Source organism: Thalassophryne amazonica, chromosome 5 (genome assembly GCF_902500255.1).
Source record: "Thalassophryne amazonica chromosome 5, fThaAma1.1, whole genome shotgun sequence".
NCBI lineage: Eukaryota > Metazoa > Chordata > Actinopteri > Batrachoidiformes > Batrachoididae > Thalassophryne > Thalassophryne amazonica.
Genome location: NC_047107.1, coordinates 117,178,386 through 117,203,304, shown reverse-complemented (window position 1 = coordinate 117,203,304; position 24,919 = coordinate 117,178,386). Strand labels below are relative to the sequence as shown.

Genomic DNA, 24,919 nt, shown 5'->3' with positions numbered 1-24,919 from the left:
GTGTGGAACGTGATCTCTCACATAGTTACACAGTCCCAATATTTTCTGTAGGTCATTCTCAGATTGAGGTGGTTTAATCTGACTCAATTTTTCTCGGTATACTTCTGAGAGTCCCAGGTCTGATGATACCTGGAATCCCAAATAGTTAACCTTGAATTGTCCAAACTGACATTTCTTCAGGTTGAGTTTTAATCCAGCTTCTGTGAGCTTCTGTATCACCTTTTGCAGCCGCATTAGGTGTTCATTTTCATCATCATCTGCGATAAACACATCATCGATGTAGACTGTTACTCCCAGATCTTTCAATATTTCCATTACTGCTGCTTGGAACACATTTGGTGAATTTCTGTATCCCTGCGGGAGTCGTTGCCACACATAACTTTTCCCCTTATGTGTGAATGCGGTTTTCCCTTGTGACTGTTTTGCTAATCGCAGGGAAAAGAATCCATTTGCCAGATCAATGCATGATTTGTATTTCTTAATTTGGAGCGTTTTCAGTGCTCCTTGGGGATTTATCAAACTCGCTCTATTGGCTATTGTTCGTCGATTGAGAGTCTTGAAGTTGATTACTGGTCTCCAGCCTCCTCCTGCCGACTCTGGCTTCTTAACTGCTTGGATGGGGCTGTTAGTGATTGGATTCAATTCCACTCGAATGATCCCCAAAGCTTCCAATTCTTTCACTATTTTATCCATTTCCTCAACCGCTCCAGGGTTCAAGGGATATTGTCGCACCGGTGGATGTACTCCTCCTTCAATGACATGAATGTGTTTAGTCCCCAAATCTCCACAATCATTTTTAAATCGTGCTACTTCAGCTTCGGAGATAATTTCCCTCAATTTTTCTTTCCCTGCTTCAGAGAAATCACTTTCTTCAATTTTTTCTTCTGTGACAGCCGGTACATCCACTTCTTTGTACCAGCTTACCGGACTCTTTCCAATTGGAGTTATTCCCATACGTACAACTCTTGCTTGTAATTTTTTCACTCGTCGTCTTATTAGAGTTCGAAGTCTTTTGGGCCGATGCAATTCTTTCAAATCCTTAACTGATATCAAATTAAAGGGGCCTTTTAACCAAACTATCCCTTTCCATATTCCAAATGGTGTTCTCTCTGTTGCCCCATTTGCATACTGGATCAATAGGTATCCTATAGTAACAAGGTTTCTGCGGGTCATGGACACCTCTGCTCCCGTGTCCACCAGGTACGGTTCTCCATCTACATCAGTGTAGATATCGTCCCCTTCCCAGTAGGCATGGTCTAGCGTGACCCGCGCCTCCGAAGCCATTACTTCTTTTGCCCTCCAGCCGCCGCTGTAGGTTGGCGGACTTCCTGGAGGGTTTTTCTTTGTTCTGGAGTTAATTTGTCGTACTCCTCTTTAGGGAGATAGCCACCACTACGAGGTGTAGGTATAGGTCGCGATTGTGGCGGTGGAGGTGGTGGACCTCTTGGCCGAGAGCTCCATTTTCCAGCTGGAGGTCTTTGATTATTCCTCTATGGTGTTTGATGTGACTGAGGAGATGGTGGTTTAGGCACTGAATTTTTTTTCTCTACTCCCACCGGTTTTTGTCCTGATCTCGGTGTGCTCTCCTTCTTCCTCTTTTCTTCATTGAACTGCTGCTCCAGATCCCAGCTCTTTACCACCGCATCCATTTGTGGGACTGTAGTGCCGTCTATGGGCATTTTTACAAAAGTTATCTCACCTCTTCTTCCTTTAGTGACCTCTCTCAGTGCCCTAACATAGCGTTGTGGCAAAATCGTCTGTTTCAGCCCATGCCAAACTTGAACCAATGTTTGACCTTTGTCTAGTCCAGCTTTAGCTCGAGCAATATGGGAATCTTCATCGTTGGGATCTTCCAACACTAACCTGGCATAATGATTTTGTGCTGGTTCACCCCGACTGATGGGTTGACTGGTAACTTGGGCTAGCCACATAGATTTACCCTCTTCACTGTTCGAAGCTCTGTCAATAAGGGGCCACACTTCTTTCAAATACTCCTTTAGGTCTTCATTTGGTTCTTTCTCTCTCACCAGCATCTTTAATTTCTTGAATTCACGGAATTCCCTGCCGTCTGCTTGAATTTCAGCTTGAATTGCTGGCAGACTTTGCTCTCTAGATCCAGCAGGAAAGTTCTGATTTGGGAGGCTCGCTGGTAATCCTGACGATGGCGGAATTGTTTCTCCCTCATCATCCAGATTTTCTTCATTGGTTTCTCTCAACACTTGCCGTGACCAGCGTAAAGCTGCTGTTTTTAGTTTTCTCAACATCACATCATGGACAACGCCTAAATAGGCGACTCTGAAGTTATTTGTTAATTCTTTACAGGCAGTCAGTGTAGGATAGAAGGGCCACATTAGTATATTAGCCCACTCTCCAACAGTAGCTGTTACCTCAAGAGTTTTCTTTTCATCTTGTCGCTCTATCCACTCTTCTGGGATGTCATACCCAGTTTGTCCAACTTCTGGAGCATAGGTTTGTCGCTTATCTCGGGTCTCCACTGGGTTGACTCTGACATCTCTTGCAATTCTCTCAGAGGCTACACGCACATTATACACCCCAACTTCTTTCTTTCATCCTCTGTAGCGTCCAGTTCGTAGTTCTGGGCGTGAGACTTCTCTTTCCCCTACCACAGATAGCGGTTCATGAGTCTTGTGGATTGATCTCCTCTTCAGACTCTCTTTCCTGGTCCTCATCCATATCAGATTCATGGGGAGGACATAGGTCTTGTGGTTGTGGGTCCCCGTTTTGTTCTGACTTTCGGGGTGCCCCAGTTGCTTCAGTATTTCCGACTGGTAAAGGAATGAATATAGGATCCTCTTCTCCATTATCCGGTGGAGGAGCCTGGAAAGGCTCTTTCATCCGTGATTGGGAGCCTGTCGGGTGTATGATAGTCTGGAGCCCACTTGCAACTTGCTTTAATGTTGGTCGTGGGGTTTTAATCCTTAATTGCTGCACTCCCACAGCATGTACTGATCTTTTCTCACTTGTCGCCATGGGAATAGGCTGCATCACTAATGGGGGACTAGTTGCCACTCCACTTGCTCCAACTGCACCCTTCTTTGGACCTGCTCTATTTGGTCCTAGGTTCACCGCTTCAAGTGCCCTTCTCACTCGATCTTGCTCCTGCTCATTGCTAGTGACCACCACAATCTCTCTCATTGATCCCCATACTCCTGGGGTACGCATGTGTAGGTTCACGGCTGCCATGGCAACCTTTTCTGCCTCTTCCCATGTCATATGTCCAGATCGTAATCCGTCCACACATATCACCACTCGCCGATGCTGGCGTTCTTTGGCCAAATCAATAGCTATTCCCAGAGTTTTCAACATTTTCTCAGTGTATTCAATTGAATTTTCTCTCCCTGGGTAGCTTTCAAAGGGCACATGTATGAGTGCATGATAATCCATTCGTGGTGCGCTTGTTATCACCATCGATTTTCCATCCAGACTTCTCCCCTTTATGTTCTTAAGCTCCTCTTGATATTCTTTGCCTGCCCGCTCCTTGAGCTTTGCTCGGAATTTTCGGTTGGCAATTTTCAGTCTGTGATTTGTGAAGACAATGAGACTATCTCCATCTATATCCCAAGGACTGCCAAAATAATGATATGCCCATCTTCCATCTTGGGTCACCATTTTCTTGGTTCCTTCAGGCATAGGGTTCAAGTCCTCCATGTAGTCAGATTCAATGTATACATGGTGGGTTTTTGCTTTAGATTTTCTAAAGATTTCCTGAGAACGCCCTTCCTCTTTAATATGGTAACTCGGTCCGGCTGCACATTCTTCAGATTTAAGCTGTTCCAAGCTTCTGGGCCCACATTCCGGCGATTGATGGAATATCTGTCCAGATACTCCCTGAAGGCTTCTTCGTCTTTTCTCCTGCTCAACTAAGCGTTCTGTCTGTTTTTTAACTGTTGAGGTTGTTCCTCTCACACTTCCTAAGGGCAATTTTTGCCACACCGGGTCAAAGCTTGTGTAGAGCTGGTCCGGGCTTTTATAATCTTGACCATTTACTCCAGAATTAGGACCTCCCTGGGATGTCAATTCATCTTCACTTTCCTCTGGCTTGTTTTCCTCATCACTTTGTTCGGGTTGGGCCTGGAAATCTATCTTGCTCTCGTCTCCAGTGTCGAAGACCTGACTTCCATTCCTATCTTCTATTATAGGATATTGTTCCTTAAGCATTCTTCCTACCCCTTTTAGCCATTCTGCCATGGACTTAAACTCAGCATACACGGACGCTGATTTTGCTTTAACATCTACCAGGACCGTCTCTACTCCCAACAACCCAGCTGTCATTTTTACTACGGAGTCATAACTTTTCTCAGGACTTATTAAGGTGGTGATTTGTCCTCTTTTCCACTCTTCTCCAAGAAGTTTGCACCACCACTCAAGCCACTCTCTGGTCCCCGTCTTGTCCTTTGGGACTGGCGGGGTTTCCAAAACGGCCAGGATCTGCCCCTCTTTATGCTGACCTGGATAATATATCCCTAATTTGTGTATAGTTTCTGCCATAGCTTCTTTGAAACTTTCTTCATCAGTTTCTACACTTTGATCTCTGACATATTTTTGAACTGTTTCTGCCCAAGAATCATATCCTTGTCCATACAATACCACTCTGTGTGGCCGAATATTCACTTCTTTTTCCTCGTCTTGTTCGGATTCAGGGGTTGCTACGGGTCCTGACTCTTCTTCAGCCATATTTTTACTGCTTGTTTTCAACCCTAACCTTACTTTTTGTAATGATTATCCTCTCTTTATTCTCTCGGTTGCTGAGATTGTCGATTCCACCACTGTCGTCTCCTTGACGTCAGCTATGGTCCTTGTCGTCTCGAGTCGTCTGCCTCTCAAAGCCTCTCTTGGCGCCTTGAGTCAGGGATGAGTGACAGACTACTTGGCTATTCAGCGCTAATTCCAGAGGTTAACTCCAAATCAGCTGCTCCTTTTCCCGCTTCTCCCCTCAGGAACCTCACGGGTTGATGATCCTATTCTCTCTTGTAGATCACCATTTTGCACGGTATACTCTCATACCTGCTCTCTTTGACGATCCGATCCAGCAGGCTCCCTCGTCTGCTTCCCTTCCTCGTCGTTTCGTGACGACCCAGCAGGCTATCCCCGTCTGCTTCTCGTCCCAGTTCAGACGATCCAGCAGTGACACGTCTGCTTCTCGTCCTTGATCCCAGCTCCCTGGGATGCTTGCTCCTGTTGTCTTTACTCCGTCCTTCTGGTGGTCGCCTCCAAACTTTCACACCTCTGGAAAACAGATGTGTTTCAAGCCGTTACTGGACCTATACAGGCCATCAACCGACACTCTCCACAACACTGTCTCCCTTGGTGGTCTACTCAGGGGCTTTCCACCTATCCAATGGCAAAAGACTCTCCTTTGGCCAGGATTCTTCCTCGGACCCGACTACACTTTGTCAGGTCCCTGCTCGGGCGCCACGTGTCAGATCCCGTTATTATTCTTTTAGATACACGCGGCACACACTGACCCTCCGATGAATGTGTTTGTGTACTAAAAACCAGCTCTCCGTCTCTGGGGTCCGACCTTCATGTCTCCACGGGTATTACCCGGCAGGGCTGCACAAAGGCTGTTCAAGCTGGTGGCGAGGAGATTCGTCTAGCCACTCACTGCCTCCATCCGGACGTCCACCCCGCTGACGCTGATCTCGCACCCCGGTCGAATAGCCTTCTCTGGAACCAGGATACGAGCCGGCCACGCCCGTTAACGGCAGCTCTCCTCTTATGGATCAGGGCTCTTGGAATGTTGCTAGATTATGAATTTAGTGACTCGTACAGCGAGTCCCCAGGATGCGTTAATTTCGTTAAAAACCAGACTAACCTTTTAGAGCACTTTTTGATGTTATACACCCAAAAAACTTTAACTTTTACACCTTAAGAAGAATCAATAAATCCAATGTCCGAGCCTTAACACTTTAACTGCATGCTTGGAAATTTATTGCAGGTTTTGCAAGTGCTGACAACATAATCAAAATCGGTTATATGATAATTTCACAACAGTAATTCAAATATAATCAGAATAATAATTGGCAGAGATTTTTGTTTCTGATTCAATAATGCTGTCTGATCTTACTCTGACTGGACTGGATTAACTTCTTAACAATTTTTCTAGGAGTGAGGGAAGGAGGTTTTTGATGTTAAAATCCCCAGTTCGATGAACTTGATCTCGTCTTCATCAGCTATTAGTTGTTAGCTGACCACGATCCTCGTGTGATGTTGTAATCCTTCAGGAAATATATCCACATGAGAGTTTATTCCTTCTTCAATCAACCAAAAGTTGATCTAATCCATTCTGGTATGATGTGATGTTCCTTGAGAGAGAAAACGTTGAAACTTCCCCACTCAGACTTAAGGCCAGTGATTATTCTCCAATGCTCTGCTACTCCGTGACTGGAAACTTGAAAACTCTCTCAAATGATCTCTTATGTCTCCAATCCTCTCACTCCACGATTCCAATTGCTGCTCACAAGATGGTCAAGTCTTGTGATCTCCTCGTAGCAGGGCAGAAGTGACAACAGCACCTCTCCCTGGAAGAATAACCCCGTTTCCTGATGTTCCACAGTTTATATATGAGAACTCCTGTTGTTGTTCAGTTGATCTTGGTTACCATGGGGACGATGGTGACTCAAAACCTCCTCCCTACTCCTTCCCTTACTGGAAGCCATCTGCAGAACTCATTTCCCGGCTGCCAGTAACTTATGTCCCAAGTTCCTCTTTTCTGTTTCACACATCAGCTTTTCTGAGAATTCATTCTTTTTAAATCATGTCTTTAGAATCACATCAATCATATTCAATCATTTCATTACAACTCTCTTTCACATAAAAACAATTCATATGATCATATACAAACATTTTCATTCCTTATTATTCATTTCATATTTTATCATATCTTAATTATTTGATCAGTTGTTTTTATCATCAGCTCTTCTGGCCTCGCTTGCGACATCACTAACTTCTTCTTTTTTCTCTGCACCCTTTACGAAAAACAACTCATATAATCATTCTTTTCACTTATTTGTAACATACTTTTTCTAATCAACTCTTACTTTTATTACATTAATAGTTCATTTAATCATACTTGTTATGTTAGAATCATTCTTGGACATATTCCATCATTTTCACCACTGAGTTCATTCCATGGGCCTCCCCATCTGCAATGGAAAAGTCCGGTATGACCTCACTTACTCCAGGAAAGTACCAAACACTGTCCAGTTTATTCCAACAACATGTGTATTAATCCCATGGCACGTATTATATTCCAAGATGAAAACAAGCTGAGAGCAAGCTTAAAGTCATCTTTCTTGACAATCCCTTTGAGTGCTCTCTTGCTTTCACTTGGGGTCGCCACAGCAAATCTGAGTTTTATGGCAGATTGCCTTCCTAATGCAACTCCACATTACATGGAGAAATGGCCAGGGTTGGTGTTTGAACCAAGAACCTTCCTCACTGAAACTAAGCACGCTAACCACTTAGCCACCACCCCTACTGTTATTATTATGGAATAAATTGTTATATTTGGTTAAGAATCCTTGCTGTAACAATAAATGTATGTACTTATTGTTAGCCAAAGTTTTTTGATGTTATAAGAACAATATGGCCACAGCAGTGGAAGCACCTTGAGGCAGCGTTGTTGTGATTTTGCGCTATATCAGTACAACCCCTATTCCAATGAAGTTGGGATCTTGTTTAAAATGTAAATAAAAACAGAATACAATGATTTGCAAATCCTCTTCAACCTATATTCAATTGAGTAAACCACAAAGACAAAAATATTTAATGTTCAAACTGATCAATTTTATTGTTTTTGTGCAAATATTTGCTCATTTTGAAATGGATGGCTGCAACACGTTTCAAAAAAGCTGGGACAGTGGTATGTTTACCACTGTTACATCACCTTTCCTTCTAACAACACTCAATAAGTGTTGGGAACGGAGGACACTAATTGTTGAAGCTTTGGAGGTGGAATTCTTTCCCATTGTTGCTTGATGTACGACTTCAGTTGTTCAACAGTCTGGGGTCTCCGTTGTCGTATTTTGCATTTCATAATGTGCCACACATTTTCAATGGGCGACAGGTCTGGACTGCAGGCAGACCAGTCAGCCGCACTCTTTTACTATGAAGCCATGCTGTTGTAACACATGCAGAATGTGGCTTGGCATTGTCTTTGCTGAAATAAGCAGGGGCGTCCCTGAAAAAGACATTGCTTGGATGGCAGCATGTGTTGCTCCAAATCCTGGATGTACCTTTCAGCATTGATGGTGCCATCACAGATGTGTAAGTTGCCCATGCCATGGGCACTAACACACCCCTATACCATCACAGATGCTGGCTTTTGAACTTTGCGCTGGTAACAGTCTGGATGGTCTTTGCATGGTAGAGTTTTAACTTGCACTTGTAGATGTAGTGACGAACTGTGTTAACTGATAACAGTTTTCTGAAGTGTTCCTTAGCCCACGCGGTAAGATCCTTTACACAATGATGTCAGTTTTTAATGCAGTGCTGCCCGAGGGATCAAAGGTCACGGGCATTCAGTGTTGGTTTTCGGCCTTGCCACTTACGTGTAGAAAATTCCCCACATTCTCTGAATCTTCTGATTATATTATGGACTGTAGATGATGGAATCTCTAAATTCCTTGCAATTGAACGTTGAGAAACATTGTTCTTAAACTGTTGGACTATCTTTTTCATGCAGTTGTTCACAAAGTGGTGATCCTCGCACCATCTTTGCTTGTGAATGGCTGAGCCTTTTGGGGATGTTCCTTTTATAGCCAATCATGAGGCAGTTTCCAGTTAACTTGCTCACCTGTGGAATGTTCCAAACAGGTGTTTTTTGAGCATTCATCAACTTTCCTTGTCTTTTGTTGCCCCTGTCCCAGCTTTTTTGAAATGTGTTGTAGGCATCCATTTCAATATGGGCAAATATTTGCACAAAAACAAAAAAGTCTGTCAGTTTGAACATTAAATATCTTGTCTTTGTGGTGTATTCAAATCATTGTATTCTGTTTTTATTTACATTTCATACAATTTCCCAACTTCATTGGAATTGGGGTTGTAAATTGAATTGAATTAATAGAACATTCTTTTAAAACGCTACACACAAATACGCTTGTTTTATGTTTTTATGACAACGATTTACAGTTTAAAATTCAGGCCTGTTTACAAAAAATAAGTTTGTTCACATCAACACACAACCAGATGTGTTCAGCATGATCTAAGTTTAACAAGAAATATCAGACAAATAATGGTTCGCATCAGTTTTCACAGACTATAATATAGCAAAACTAAATGACCACTTCAGTAAGTCATGAACAAATGTGAAGATAATGACACTACTGGACAACTACAGTAGCTGGAATCCTGTTGAGCAGCAGCACAAGTGACTGTTGTTAATTCCAGCCTCTAATGATCCTGCATATAAATTCAATTTGTGGTCAGCATGTTTGGTTTGGAAAAATTTACATTGGATACTCTTCCTGTCACAATCTTCCTCATTTATCGTGGCTTGGGGTTGGCACTCAGAATGTGCTGGCTGTACATCCCATCTGGCTTATTTTTTCTGACATAATCTTAAAACTGTTCACAAAATTTCCTTTTTATTCACCATCCCTGTCCTGTTGATTGAAATATTACTTCACATAGAAAATAACCACATAGTGGGTGCTGACGTGACTATCAACAGGGCACAGTCTGAAGCACATAGCATCAGTGCATTTAAGGCGTGTCCTATGGCACTTTGCTGTTTAGACTGTGTGTAATCTGAGCGCAAAGCATGACACACTACAAACACTTATGTAGTCTGTTAATTAATCATGGGAGTGTTTTGGGCAAAACATGAATAAACAATCAGATCTTCCATCTTTACCTTTAAGAGCCGGGTGGGCTGGAACCTGATGTGCTGCTATTTATTTGTCAGACTTAAATGAGAGATTTTCTGGTGAGGACATGGATCTGCACACAAAAACAAGTGGATCACTTATGAGAGAAGCCACCAAAGCTCCCTGAGGTGAAGCAGGTGAACGCCTCCTCCACCATCTCTGTCCACCTGATCTCACCTACGCCACACCCCCGTAACCTGAACCAGAATAAATAATATGGTACACACCAAATATTATTTTTCCTTGAGTTTTTAATTTGTGCATCCCTAGGTGTGCAAGCAGCACAAACAGGCATCTTGAACCTACCTAACCCGTTGAACACACCATCATCAGCATTTTGTTGCATCTGCAGCACATCAATGGAGCAGATAGCTGCCACTCTCTTCAGTGCTTGGTGACTAACCAGCAGCGTAGTGGTAGAGTGGTTTCAGAAGCAGATTTGTACTATGGCTCACTTCAAATATGCATCAAGTCTGTTACCTTTCCAGCGAGCCAGTCAGGTGGCATTTGTCCTCTGTAACCTTTGAATGATAAGGAAATATATTTTCCTCCTCCTAACGTGCGCTGTATGTGTAACTATAGATACAAAATAAATAACTATGGATACAAAATTAATGGATGAATGCTACATTTATGAGATCCACTCGAGGGGCTTTAAAGGCATACAGTAGATAGAAGAAAAGCACATCTCATACACGACGTCACGGATCTACATCCAGTTTCTTGAGGGGTTACGCAAATCTAAATATTGTGCCATATTATCAGTGCATGATATATACGATATAACCGTTTCATGGTATAAATTTGGCTGATGGTAGAGATTGCGACTCCACCGACTAATCGCAGTAATGCTTTTTGATGACGTCATCGTATTTCCTCAGTGACTTTGAAGGGCTGGAAAAGGCTGCAGTCAGTCCTTTGGTCATAGACTCCATCTCCACCTCAGCAGATTAAACCTTATTGTAAGAGTGTAAAATTCTAAACTATTTTAACCTTCTGGAGTCGCCTGACTAAATTCGGTCATGTAAAATTCACATGACCGTCACATTCACATGACATTTAATGGGACAACAAGCAGTTGTCCCATTAAATTCACCAGACTCTGTTTCAATGCATTTTAAAAGTGCATGCTTCAAGCTTTATATGAATTTATAAATTATGTTAATAAGCCTACTATAATCCGAATTATGATTTATACGAGTAAAGCAGCGCAAAGCTCACTCATGGTACAGGGCATCCTAAACAGGAAGTGCCAAATTTCAAATCCACAGTAAAACAGGAAATGTTCAGATGTCACTTCTTGTATTGACAGACGAGATCCCATGGAATCTCATGGGAACTCAGTGGCAAGCTCACACTCAAACAGGAAGTGCCAAATTTTCAGTCACAGTGAAACAGGAAATGTCAAATGTTGAGCACTTCCTGGCATGGGTTGAGCTAGAGCAGAGGCCGGGGTTTCACTTGACTCCCCTGAAATCTGATTGGACACAGATGATTGACATGTCACGGCACCACTCTTCTGGTTGAAAGACCTGCATTTTGAAATTAGTGAGTCACATTGACTACTAGGTTCCTCCTGTCCAGTAGTTAGTGCTGTGTACCACAAAACGTTCTAATCCACCTTCGTAGAAGAAGAAAAATGTTTGCTTCCGATTTGAACTGAACACGTCGTTTGAACTATGGACTTCTAATCACACCAAACTTATATTGGTGAGTAAACGATCGTATTTTATGTCAGAAATGAGGTCCAGTTTGTTAAAAGCAGCATTTCTCCTTTAATTCGGATTGCCTTATATACACATGCTTAACCTTGGGAGCCATTTTATTATTGCTGTTAACAGCTCTCCCTGCATCCCACAATCAAGTTTTATGTCTCTTTTGTTTCAGGACAACCTGTTCTTTCATAATATATATGCTTTTGTTGTGTTTTATAAGTGTAATAAAGGTTTACAAACACAAATAACAAAGAAAAAAGTAAAGCGAAAAAATAATTTTCCACACACATTTATTTAAAACACTCAGCAAACTATAATAAACAACTGCTTTGACAGTTTATAAAGGTAATTTGAGGTCTTGTATGAAAGACTGTACAACAAAAAAGTTCAAACAATAAACACAAATACACATTTTGAACAATATATACAAAATTCAAATGCAAACTAGTGGAGCAATCCTGATAGTTACACACTCTTTGTTTGAGCACGTGAGATTGTCATGCTAGGCTCTCCATCTGCTTTCACTTTCGCTGTGCGCAATGGTGCAGGGCGCATTGGAGGAGTTAGGGGGCTATTCAAATGAGCCAACTAGTAAGATATCACTCCTGAAAACGATCTTTGGTTTATCATGTGTGGTAAATCTGCCCTACAATTGGATTTTGGAAAACCATGTGACGGTGAACCAATTCCGATTGGACACTCACATTCCGCACGTCATCACACAGCTTCTGTGAGTAGTACAAAGATGGTTGATGGTGGATCGAAAGTCCATGGAGTTAACTTTTCTGCAAAAAAAAGTTAATTTCTATCTCATATCATTAAAAATTAATTTATAATTTAGTAAAGCTTGGTCCCAGCCGTCGTATACGACGACGTCGGCCCCAGAGGGTTAAGCTAACAGACAGCAGCTGGTTCATGCTCTGTTGGCTTATTAGTGCAGCAGATAACTGAAACAATCCTTCAAATGGTGATACAAACATCAAATACAGCACAAATACAGCTGGAGCAAAATTAATGGAGCAACTTTAACTTTTGACCCCTGTACAAACTGAAACTGACCTTTGTCACCATTCTTGCTGCTTTTACCTCATAACTTCATAACATTCAGTCACAAATTTTCCAAACTATACCTTTTTGGAATCTTTATGATCAGACAAATAATGTGGTGTAGTTTTCTATATGATTGGAGCATCTTTTAATTTAGACCTCTGTGTAATTATTCAATTGACCCCAACCTGGCTGCCTATTGAAAATTCAAGTGGCCAGTCAGTTTTTTCAAAAGAGTTCATGTCTGTGGATTATTTGTGCCAAATTTGATGGTTGTATCACCATTTGCAGGATTCCACTCCAAATATTCTCTATTCTGCTGCACTGTATATGAGATGTCAGATGCTGCTCCTCAGTGTTTCTCAGTTGCCCTCAAAAATATTGGAACACTTGGTATTTCACACATTTTAATTTGTTTATTCCATTTCAAATACATTTTACTTCTAAAATTATCTTCCTTAACTCAAACTGAAAGCAAATCCCTACAACTTGATATAAATTAATTAAAAATATAAAATCCAGCTTCCTGATGAATTGGTGTAGAGGAGGATTTTCTTAAAAGAAGACCTGAAAGTTCAGCTACAATTTGACAGAAAGTACATTTGAGATGAAAGCCTAGATTTGATGTTTTGGTGAAAGAAACTTTTGTATTTCTTCATAATTGATGTAAATAAAGTCCAAGACATTTTCAGTGACTTGGACATGTTCATGTTTCCATCCCCTGACTTGTCAAAAGAAAACTGGCTCTAAAACTGATTATTATTTACAGGTTTTATCAAGTTTTAGAGATTTGTTTTCAGTTTGAGTTTGAGGAAGACAATTTTAGATAATAATTAGAAATTATTATTCTTTTTTGTATTTCTTGCATTTAAATAAACAAATTAAAATGTGTGAAATTCCAAGTGTTCTAATATTTTTGGAGGGTACAGTATCCTAACCTTATGATGAGTGCAAAAAGAATGTTTAATTTTCACTTTTGCTGCACTTTGTGTCAAATCATAGGCATATCGTATATCATATTGATATGAAAATTCAGGAAGGTATATCTTCTATTATACATTCCAAATCAAAGGTGGAACTCTACTAGTTGTTACTAAGGTACACCTAAATATCGTAAAAAAAAGTCTTCTTGAGAACCAGGGATGGTAGGTTGAAAAGCTTTTTTTTTATCTCATGGGAACTCTAACTACCCACCTAAGCAGCTCAAGAATATGGACAGCATGTATATAAGTGACATTTACATGACAGTGTATATGACAATATTGAGATACGATAATTTGGCCATATTGTACAGCCCTGCTGTCAACTAGCTGAAAACTTTGAATATTAATTTACATCTACATTTTAAAAAAATGCCTATAGTGGCAGGAGGTTAAGAGGGCTGTAATTAGGGGGGTCAAGCTGAAAGTTTTTTTGCCATGCTAATGCTCCCCTGAAGCATTTACTCAAAGTCTGAAGGACCTAAATGACATGGTGAGATGCTGGTGAGCTTCGCTCGTTCATGTCTGCAACATATGCATATTAATTACCGCAATGTTTATTTGTGAATTTTATGGTCATATTTGGTGCACGTATTTGCAGAAAGCCTCAGTAAACAGTCTTATATTTCCTCATTGTACTGCACTGAGTGCTCCTTCTCGTCCAGGGGAGCAGAAGAAAAAAAACCCCAGGCCTTCCCCTCTGTTATTGGTGGAACACCACGACATAAGCCAGTCAGGATCATCGCCCACATGGCGGCGTGTCTGAGTTCTTTCTGGACAAAACGCCACCAAAAGCAGACAAACTAACACTGCCTCCTGCTGGACAGAAGCAGGAATGCTGAAATGCACGAAAATACATTTACAAGTCAGAAAATTGGGTGTTCAAAATTAATTATATCTGTTTTTTTGTTTTTTTTTTTGATGCGTTTAGTCGAAGTAATTCGACAAGGCTGTGTTGATTTGTTAGTCTTGTCGAAGTAATTCAACAAGACTATGTTGGTGTGTCTGTTGGTTTGTTTGTTTATATGTTTGTCCGTCTGTTTGTTTGTTTTTTGTTTTAGTTCACCTTAAATTTGGAGCATTTCTCATCTGATTGACTTGAAATTTGGTCAGAACATGTAGACTACCTGTGTGTATAAGCCTATGATTTTTGGAGTGGTTCCAGTAATATTTACCACTGATAATTTGGTCAAACTTCACAAATTTTGGGAACATTTAAATGAAAAGTCACCTGGTGGTAAACACCAGAATGACAGCTTTCTGTTATACGATGGCGATGCCTGGTGGCAAAAACCAGAAGTACAGGCAGAGCGCTCTGATGTGAAACGGTTGTCTTTGGTTGTTAGTCAAACTCAAGCTTCTGTGTGAAACTTCACACCATCTTACATCTGTACGCAACAAGCAGTATTTTGTTAATAATCACCATTGACATTTCTTTGTCATTACAACAGGCTTCCGTTCAGGTAAAATACTTGTGAAGTTTGTCTGGTTTGGTGGTGGACTGTCAGGAAAAAGCCAAATACTTAGTCTGCCAGTCATAACTTTATTAAGAGTAAAAGTGGAGAAGCTTTTGTCTCTGCGTTGTCCCCAGGGACAGGTGCTGATCCTCTTCGTGCGCGCTGCTGTGATTTGGCTCCAGATGGAACACCCTGCTCCGCTCAGCGAATTTGCTCTGTGAATTAATTTGTGTTTCATTTCATTTCTTTTTCCGACTACGTGTTGTGAAAATTTATGGACTTTTCCTGCCAAACGTATTTAATCCATGATTGACAACTTTTAAAATATGACGTGTGAGGAGGAAAACGAAAAAAGGGACAAAAAGCCTTTGTGTATGGGAAGCCACGAGTGCCACAAATACATCACATTCAGTCACGTATAACCAAGTTGAATCCACCTACTGGTAAAAACCCAAATAGAGCACAAAGACCTTTCGACAAGACTTGTCAGTGAATCACTGATGTTTTATGTATTTATTTATTTGTTTGTTTATTTTAATCAATTTAGCTTTGTAAAGGGACTATATGACCCATTCAGAAACACTTCCATTATAACTTTTACACTTAGGTTTATATCATGATATATGGTGTTACCGTAAAGGGATTCAATATATATAGTGATATGAATTTCAAGTCATATTGTCCAGCCCTGTGCCATATAAACAGCAAGAAAGCACTGCTCTAGATTGTCCATCAGGTTGCTGGTAATCTGTTACACTTTCAATCACTTTCTGTGATGGAAATGTACCAACCCCTTTCCTTGTCACTCCCCCTTTTAAGAACAACATGTCCATGGTGGTCAGTTGAGTACAGGTATTTACACCTGTAACTTGCACAATGGCCATGAAAATGGACAATGGCCATCCCCCCAATACCCCATCCCCGTAGAGACGGTGCCTGCTCCCAGACCACCATAACCAGTAAAAATCTATTTAAGCATAAAAATTCAAAAAGAAAAAATAATATAGCACCTTCACCTGCACCACAGACTAAAACAGTTAAATGTGGTCTATTAAACATTAGGTCTCTCTCTTCTAAGTCCCTGTTAGTAAATGATATGATAATTTATCAACATATTGATTTATTCCGCCTTACAGAAACCTGGTTACAGCAGGATGAATATGTTAGTTTAAATGAGTCAACACCCCCGAGTCACACTAATTGTCAGAATGCTCAAAGCACGGGTCGAGGACGAGGATTAGCAGCAATCTTCCACTCCAGCTTATTAATTAATCAAAGACCCAGACAGAGCTTTAATTCATTTGAAAGCTTGACTCTTAGTCTTGTCCATCCAAATTGGAAGTCTCAAAAACCAGTTTTATTTGTTATTATCTATTGTCCACCTGGTCGTTACTGTGAGTTTCTTTGTGATTTTTCAGACCTTTTCAGACCTGACTTAGCTCAGATAAGATAATTATAGTGGGTGATTTTACCATCCACATGGATGCTGTAAATGACAGTCTCAACACTGCATTTAATCTATTATTAGACTCAGTTGGCTTCGCTCAAAATATAAATGAGCCCACCCACCACTTTAACCACACTTTAGATCTTGTTCTGACATATGGCATAGAAATTGAAGACTTAACAGTATTCCCTGAAAACCCCCTTTTGTCTGATCATTTCTTAATAACATTTACATTTACTTTAATGGACTACCCAGCAGTGGGGAATAAGTTTCATTACAGTAGAAGTCTTTCTGAAAGCGCTGTAACTACGTTTAAGGATATGATTCCTTCTTTGTTATGTTCTAGCTATAGTTTTGAGCCTGTGTGGCTTGGAGAAGATCCAAAATCAATACAGACTTGTTCACCCAATTCTTAATTCTTGTTTTTAATAGTAATTCATGATGTTTGCTGTCCAGTCATTCCATCCTGGCAAAAGAACAGTTCAGTCAATAAAAGCCCAAAATTACCATGACATTCATGCTTATGATGAGAGTATGTAAACTTTTGACCACAACTGTATGTAAACACACTTCATCCAGACCCCTACGTCAGCACTAATAGCTGTTTGGTAATATTCACAACCAACCTGGATTTAATCATGGTCTAAATCCAGCCCAGTTTGGATTCAGAAAACATTACTCCACAGAAATGGCCATTTTACATCTAACAGAGCAAATTTGATCTCGTCTTGATAAAGGTGGAGTTGTTGGAGCTGTATTCTTAGACTTAAGTTAGGCCTTCGACACAGTTAATCATACAGTTCTGATATCCAAACTTTCCAGCTTTAATCTTTCAGCTAACACACTTGCATGGATACCATCATACCTATCTAATAGGAGCCAGTGTGTGAAAATTAAAGATGTATATTCCAGCTACTTGAAGTGCACAATGGGTGTGCCACAAGGATCTGTATTAGGTCCACTACTTTTTAGTCTTTACATTAATGACCTTCCACAGTTTTGTCGTAATGTGGAGATGCAACTCTGCACTGATGACACTGTTTTATATACCCATGCAAAGTCAGCTCAACAAGCTGCTGAAAAATTGAATAATGCTTTGGTTTGAGTGGCTGAGAGGTTAGACCGCTCCTGTCTCACTTTAAATGTAGGTAAAACTAAAGGTATGTTCTTCTCCAAATCGAAATTGAACATCTCAGATGTAAAAGTTTGCATTGGGGGAGAACAAATCGAGATTGTTACTGAATTCAAATATCTTGGTGTGTTACTGGATCTGAATTTGAGCTATAAGAAACATTTCAAAAAAATGACAAAAACTATTAAATATAAGCTGGCTCTATTTAGACAAATTAGATCCTTCTTATCTGCAGAGGCTGCCAAGATATTTTTGCATGCTTTAATTTTCCCCCATATTTCATACTGTATTACTTGTTGGGGTCAGGCTAGCCAGACAGCAATTAGGCCCTTGGAATCCCTGTACAAACAGGCCCTGAAACTTTTTGACAAAAAGCCACTGAGGTATCATCATTGTAGCATATTACATAAGTACAATCTATTATCTTTTAAAAATTTTAGAATATTTTCAAATTTATGTGCTGTTTACAAAATCTTAAACGGCTTGGCTCCCGCCTGTTTGTGCAAGTTTGTCTACTATCGTGGCTTTGTAAGGTCTATGAGAATAGCTTCCATACATGACTGTGTTTTACCCCTTCACTATTCAGCATTTGGGCAGGCAGCCTTTTCTGTTAAAGCTGTTACACAATGGAATGCTATTCCAGACAATATAAAAAATTGCGGCTCATTTTGTGATTTTAAAGTTAATATAAAAAAATATTTAAAGAATTCACAACAATGCACCCACTAATAAGTTAGTGCTTTTTTTTTTCCATAAGGAGTGTGTGTGACTGGGGGTAGTGTTGTGTCCTGTGCATGCTACTACACCCTATGATTATGTATATGTTAGAGTGTTACAAGGGGCATTCTATTTACAATACGTAGTGTCGCTACATGTTTTTATTTAAGTGATGTTTAACATCTTGGTTGTATTTATTTGGGATTTTTGATGATTTTATATGTCTCATATTTATTTGTGATCAGGGACTGCAGATGTAAATTAGCCTAAGGCTAACTCTGGTGCAGTGCATCAAATGGTGACATTTATGTTTTAATTGCACATGGTCCCTTTCAAATAAATTGAAATTGAAATTGAACATGACATCTGGGCGAACACGTGTTGCCTGACCCGCCCACACCTGGTTGTAACCTTTATCTTCCTGTTATTTTGTCTGCTGTGTAGATGGACACGGAGGCAGGAGATATTCTCAACGATCTGCAAGTGAAGCTCAACACTGTCCTGGATAATTTCAGCACTCTGTTTGCGAAGAGGTAATACACACAAAGGGTATTCTGTTAACGGCGAGGACAATCCACCCTATGCCCTCTGACTGCTTCCTCTCCATCCAGCTTTCAGGCTCATATCAGCAGCTGCATGCGTCAGACAGCTGAGATCCTCTACCAGATCAAAGGTCCTCCCAACCCCAGCACGGTGGAGGCCGACGCCGATGCCATACTGCGGCCGCTCATGGAGTTCTTGGATGGAAAGTAGGTTCAGATGTTCATTGGATTAGGTGTTGGTCTCTGCATTTTTCAGGTCAGAGTAGAATTAAAAAGTCTTATTTTTTGCAAATATAAAAAAAAAAGTATAAGTCACACCTGTCAAAAAAATGTGTCTTCAAGAGAAAAAAAACACATGTAAATTGCACCGGACTATAAATCGCACCCTTTTTTGTGTCATAGGTTCTTTAATTTGGGATTTGTGTGCATTGTTGTAGTGCATTTTTTTATAACTGCCGTTTAATCTTTTATATTGGAGTTTATTTGGGAAAGTTCTATATAAACAGTAATTAAAATTACTATTATTAATAAACTTGAAGTTTTGGTATATAAGTCGCACTGGTGTATAAGTTGCATGGCCTCTCAAACTAGTAAAAGAAAGACCTGCGACTTATACTTCGGAAAATGCCGTAACTGCTACCGTACTGTTACTGCTGTAACAGTCTGTGTCAAATAGTCAAATACTGTATACACTTTAAAAAAAAAGTATAAATCAGGGATGAAATTGGTCTAAAACCTAGAACAGATCAGTAGGAGTTGGTTAAAGAGTCTTCAGTAAACTTGGATATGTGTGTGTGATCTAGCCTGAGTGTGTTTGCTGACATCTGTGAGAAGTCAGTGTTGAAGAGGATCCTGAAGGATCTTTGGAAGATCGTCCTCAGCAGCCTGGAGAAAACCATCGTTCTTCTGCAGAGCAACGACAGCCTGGTATGAACGTGGCGTGACTGTGGGGGTCAGAGGGCCCCGTTTCCACCTGTGCCATTAGTAGTTCAAAACCCACTAATAGAGTATCTAACTAAGACATGTATGCACATCATTTAGGAGATGTTCTAGAGTCTAGACTAATATGATCCTAATGAACAACTTGGAATATGTGCCAAAATCTCTATCTGGGATGACCAGCCCGAAAATGCCCACACCCTTTTTTGTCCTGAGTGTTACCTCAAATACAGCTGTATTTTCTAAACTATAGCAGCTATAGATTTTCCAAGGTACTCAGTATGTTCAGAATGACCAGAACATGTTTGGGAGGGTCATAGAACAGTGTAAAAATTCTGTTTTTTATATTTTAAGATAAATTGGCTAAAATAAGCGAGTCAACTTATTACATACCATACATCGAAAGAAAATCAACATTTACCAAATGTAATGAAATTTTATTTTCATTCATATTGTTATCAATGGAATATTGATTTAAAGTGAAAAATACAAAACATGTATGTAAGACATGTATGTATGTATGTATAATCTAAGCCCAGGAAGTTTGGCATAAATCTCTCATGTTGTTTGTTTGTTTGTTTCAGAGTGCTCAGCTCCTTACGGCAGCAAAAGGATTATCTAATCTCAAGGTAACACACAGAAACAAGAAAAAAGAAACCAACATTATTTTATCCATCCTGGATTTAAAGGGTTTTCCCACCAACTGATAAACTACAAAAGTTAGTAAAACAAAACTAAATAAATGTTTGAGAATTTTTTTTTCAAAAAGCATATTGTAATGTCAATAAAGTCATAATGTCATGATATTTAAGACACTAAATATTAGTTATGATCTTGTTCTTCTAATTCCTACATAACTGGTTTTTCTCTGTATAAAAGATTAAGGTTCAGTCATCGCTGAGTGTGATTGGCTGAGGTGCCTGTCAATCAGACAAACATATTTTGTGATGCTGTTCTTTTGTAAAACTTTGCGTAGGGAGGAGGAGAAGCTAAAACCCTGACTGCCAAACAGTGTGCAATTATCGATGCCGGGCTGGAAACAATCAAGGTGGGTGAAAACGTCCAAACCACGCCCACAACATATTTTAGGAGACTGTGGTCAGACTGAGTTTCTCCTTATTTCACTGAGATTACAGGCACTTGTACAAAGTGTGAAATTTCAGTTTGAACATTGGTCAGCTTTGATACACACATTTATCTCAACACCAAATCACATACCGTCGTCACATACAGAGCTTGAAAAATGAGCCATATCAGAAATAAAACTATATGAATTAAAATTAAATCGTGTTCGAAAAACTGACCCATGCACCTCAAAGTAATTTTTAATAGTTAGTGACTCAATGCGATGGCTCACCAAGTATGCTAATTTGGCTAGTTAGCATCTAGCAACCGAGAGTATAAACGCATTGAACTTATTTTCAAACAAATGTCATATTGAGGTTCACTGGCTAGCGTTAGCTCTCCAACCAGTTAGCAGTGTTATTAAACCGAATCTAACAGCAGCACATTTGTCATACATAAATTTGTATTGTTTTGGTGCTTTGATCACAAACAAAGACGACAAACAATATGTCAAAATATCAGCTTTGTATTACTTTTCTACATCACTCTGTCAAGAATCTGACATTTGCACAAAACTCCCCCCCCCCAAAAAAAACAAAAAAAAACACAAGTCATAAAGTGCAAGTACCACATCCATCCTGGGCACAGATAACCAAAAAAATTACTTCAATAACAGATAATCAGATAACTGAAAAGTTATCCTAGATAAAGCAAAAACGATAACCCACCCAAAAATGTATCAGAAGTTACAGATAATCAATAACCGATAAATTCCAGTATTGTCTCTGTTACACTTGCAACTACTAACAAGCTGATTTTGAGTTTTAACACCACAATCGCTTTTGGAAGCATCAAAACGACAACAGACCCAAACAATGAGTCAGCACTTCTGTCTTTGAGGGTCCTGCCCCCTGCTGGAAGCTCCGGTTTACTACATGGCTTCCAGCACAGAAGCAACTTAGAGGCGTGTCATGCATCGTTTAGTATACATGGAGTAACGATCTGCGTTTATCATCTCACCACCACCTCCTGATCGCCGATCGCATGGTCAGATGAAAATCAAACCTGTTTGATATTGTGGTTGGCCGTCATCTCGCACTGTGCTTGTGCAAACACCGCAGACCTGTTTTGTAATGTTTTTTTTGTTTTGCTTTTTTTTTTTTTTTTTTACTTTGATGTCTCCCATCGAGCGCTTGTGTAAATTAAGTTTGAAAAAAGCTTCTGTTTACATTTTGCTTCTGGAAACACGAGTCCGACGTGGTTTTTGAATGTACAATGTGTGTGAGAACATAAATCGTGTGCTCTGAACTTTTACACCATGCGGTTCTGTGGTACAGTTTGAGCTGGAACCGAGTACAGTGATTGAAAATATCAGCCCAGCTTCAGTTTGAATACTGCCATGAACACTCCTGGCCAGTAGATGTCAGTAGAGACCTTGAAAACTTGCCGTTTGGCGTCATGGTGGTTTAGACTCCGCGTCGTGCATTCAAACCGTATAATGCATGGCTTCTTGTTGGTTAATCCATACATATTATTATTTTGTCTTGACTTTTTCTGATTTTTCTTTCAGCAATATTTCCATGCTGGTGGAAACGGGCTGAAAAAGGCCTTCGTGGAGAAAAGTCCTGAACTCACTTCACTGCGTTATGCGCTTTCCCTTTACTCTCAGAGCACAGATGCTTTGATCAAGACCTTCATCACAACTCAACACTCACAAGGTGCACAAAATACACATACACACAAATACACACACATAAACACACATAGATATATAGACGCACACACACACACATAGATAAAAATACATACAGATATGTATTTTTACATACATATGAGTATGTATGTATGCATACATATGTATGCATACATACATACAGATACACATACATACACACATAGATACATACGAGGTCTGTGAGAAAACTATCCGACCTTTTTATTTTATGCAAAAAATATATGGATTTGATTCATATGTTTTTACATCAGCCAAGCTTGGACCTTCGTGCGCATGCGTGAGTTTTTTCACGCCTGTCGGTTGCGTCATTCGCCTGTGGGCAGGCTTTGAGTGAGCACTGGTCCACCCCCTCGTCGTTTTTTCATTGCGAGGAAATGGCGGAATGATTTGGGCTTTGTTCCATCAGAATTTTTTCAGAAACTGTTAGAGCCTATCTCAGCTTTCAGTGGCTTACCGGTCGAGTGAGTATAAGAGAAATTGTGGAGCTGTGGAGCTGGGCATGTCCCAACTTGTCCTCTGACACTCCAAAACGGAGGTGTTCTTTGTCTCACTCCATCAGCGAATCCTTTCCATGACAAAATCTCTTGTTAAAAGTGAAATCTGCCGGAAAATGGCTGATGTCCAGCTCTTGTGATAACCAGAGAAATTGCACACGATGGTCCTGGATCCACACAGCCATCTGTTTAGAAATGAAATGGTCGTTTCAGCCTGTCGGTCACGGCTCAGAGCGCGGCGTGCCGTGCGCCATTGTGGGCCGTCCTTAAAGCGGTAGTAACACTCCTTAATCTCTGTGAAGCCCATAAAATTTTCACCGAAAGCCAAATGAATTTTCCGAATGGTTTCCAGCTGCCTGTCTCTAACAGTTTCTGAAAAAATTCTGATGGAACAAAGCCCAAATCATTCCGCCATTTCCTCGAAATGAAAAAACGATGAGAGGGGTGGACCAGTGCTCACTCAAAGCCTGCCCACAGGCGAATGACGCAACCGACAGGCGACACGCATGCACTCTAAGGTTCAAGCTTGGCTGATGTAAAAACATATGAATAAAATCCATATATTTTTTGCATAAAATAAAAAGGTCGGATACTTTTCTAACAGACCTCGTAGATATTAGGGATGTAACGATATACAAAAATCACGGTTCGATACGTACCTCGGTTTTGAGGTCACAGTTCGGTTAATTTTTGGTACAGTATGGGAACAATGCAAAACCTAAATTTGCTTGTTGTTTAAACCAACAATTTATTGTAACATTATACAAACAGGAAAATAAAATAATTGCAGAGTGCTGTCTGTAATAAGTTAAATAAAATGTTCTCAAATAAACAACAAATATTGTTGAACTTTCCACTAGATTAAGTTAGTGTAGTATAACTCTCGCACAATGTGTAGTTATGTGGGTGTGTTACTTACTTATTTATATAAGTGGCTGAGACTGTACGAACTGAGCATGCACATTTTGCAAAAGGAGGCAGTTATTATGGTCTGATCCCCCAAGTTTTTGGTTAATTGTCAGGACTGGCACGCATTGTCAGTTTGCAACCTAACAAACTAAATAACTAATGTTGAGTTTTATTGATGAATATTTTTCTGGCTGGTGAACAAACTTATGATCCAGCAAAGCGTGATCTGTTAACAGGCTTCCGCAGCTCAGGTGTATGTGCGTTGGCTGCGTGTGTGCGCACAGTGTGTGTGAGGAAAATAAACGTTGGAAAATTTGAGTTGCATCCGACGTGCCTTCTTCACAACCCTTCCAGAGGGGAGTTTGGTAGATTGCAGCAGGCGATCTGACAAAATCTGGACAATGGCAAACGGCCACCGGAGCCGAACCAAGAAGTACGTAGCCCTGGGCGGAGGAGGAATGACGTGCCGGTGAGTGAGTGAATGGCGAACCGGGGGCTTGACGGCGATGTCCACCTGCAAACGGCGTGTTATTAATGAGAGCACTGTGAGTGAGCAAAGGCCAGTAATCGGGAAGTGGATGAGGCTGCTGTCAATGCCACTACAGCGGAGAAGCCAAAGCCGAGAGCTAAGGTTGGCACAAGAGGTTGGCATGTTGTCAAACCATTAAAGGGCAGTGAGTAACGTAATCTACACAGAAGTACATGAACGGCTTTTTTGAATGACTCTTTCAGCCAAACTGTTTATTGTGTCAAGCTTGTTGTTGAAAGTGAACGGCTTTTTTGAATGACTCTTTAGCCGGACTGTACATTCCAGCAAGTCTATTGTTGATCTTGCTATTCTGTAGTGTGG

The 24,919-nt window shown here is 40.4% G+C and overlaps 1 protein-coding gene across 4 annotated transcripts in view; it reads left to right on the top strand.

Moving 5' to 3' along the window:
- LOC117511182 (protein unc-13 homolog B-like) overlaps positions 1-24,919 on the top strand; it is a 422,327-nt gene that overhangs the window by 370,542 nt on the left and 26,866 nt on the right. For all 4 annotated transcript variants that reach the window (XM_034171173.1, XM_034171170.1, XM_034171169.1 and 1 more), the window contains 6 exons: positions 18,830-18,918; positions 18,997-19,134; positions 19,731-19,854; positions 20,451-20,495; positions 20,843-20,914; positions 22,502-22,649. In XM_034171173.1, the coding sequence (XP_034027064.1) occupies positions 18,830-18,918; positions 18,997-19,134; positions 19,731-19,854; positions 20,451-20,495; positions 20,843-20,914; positions 22,502-22,649 (616 nt within the window). The remainder of the gene's footprint in view (positions 1-18,829; positions 18,919-18,996; positions 19,135-19,730; positions 19,855-20,450; positions 20,496-20,842; positions 20,915-22,501; positions 22,650-24,919) is intronic.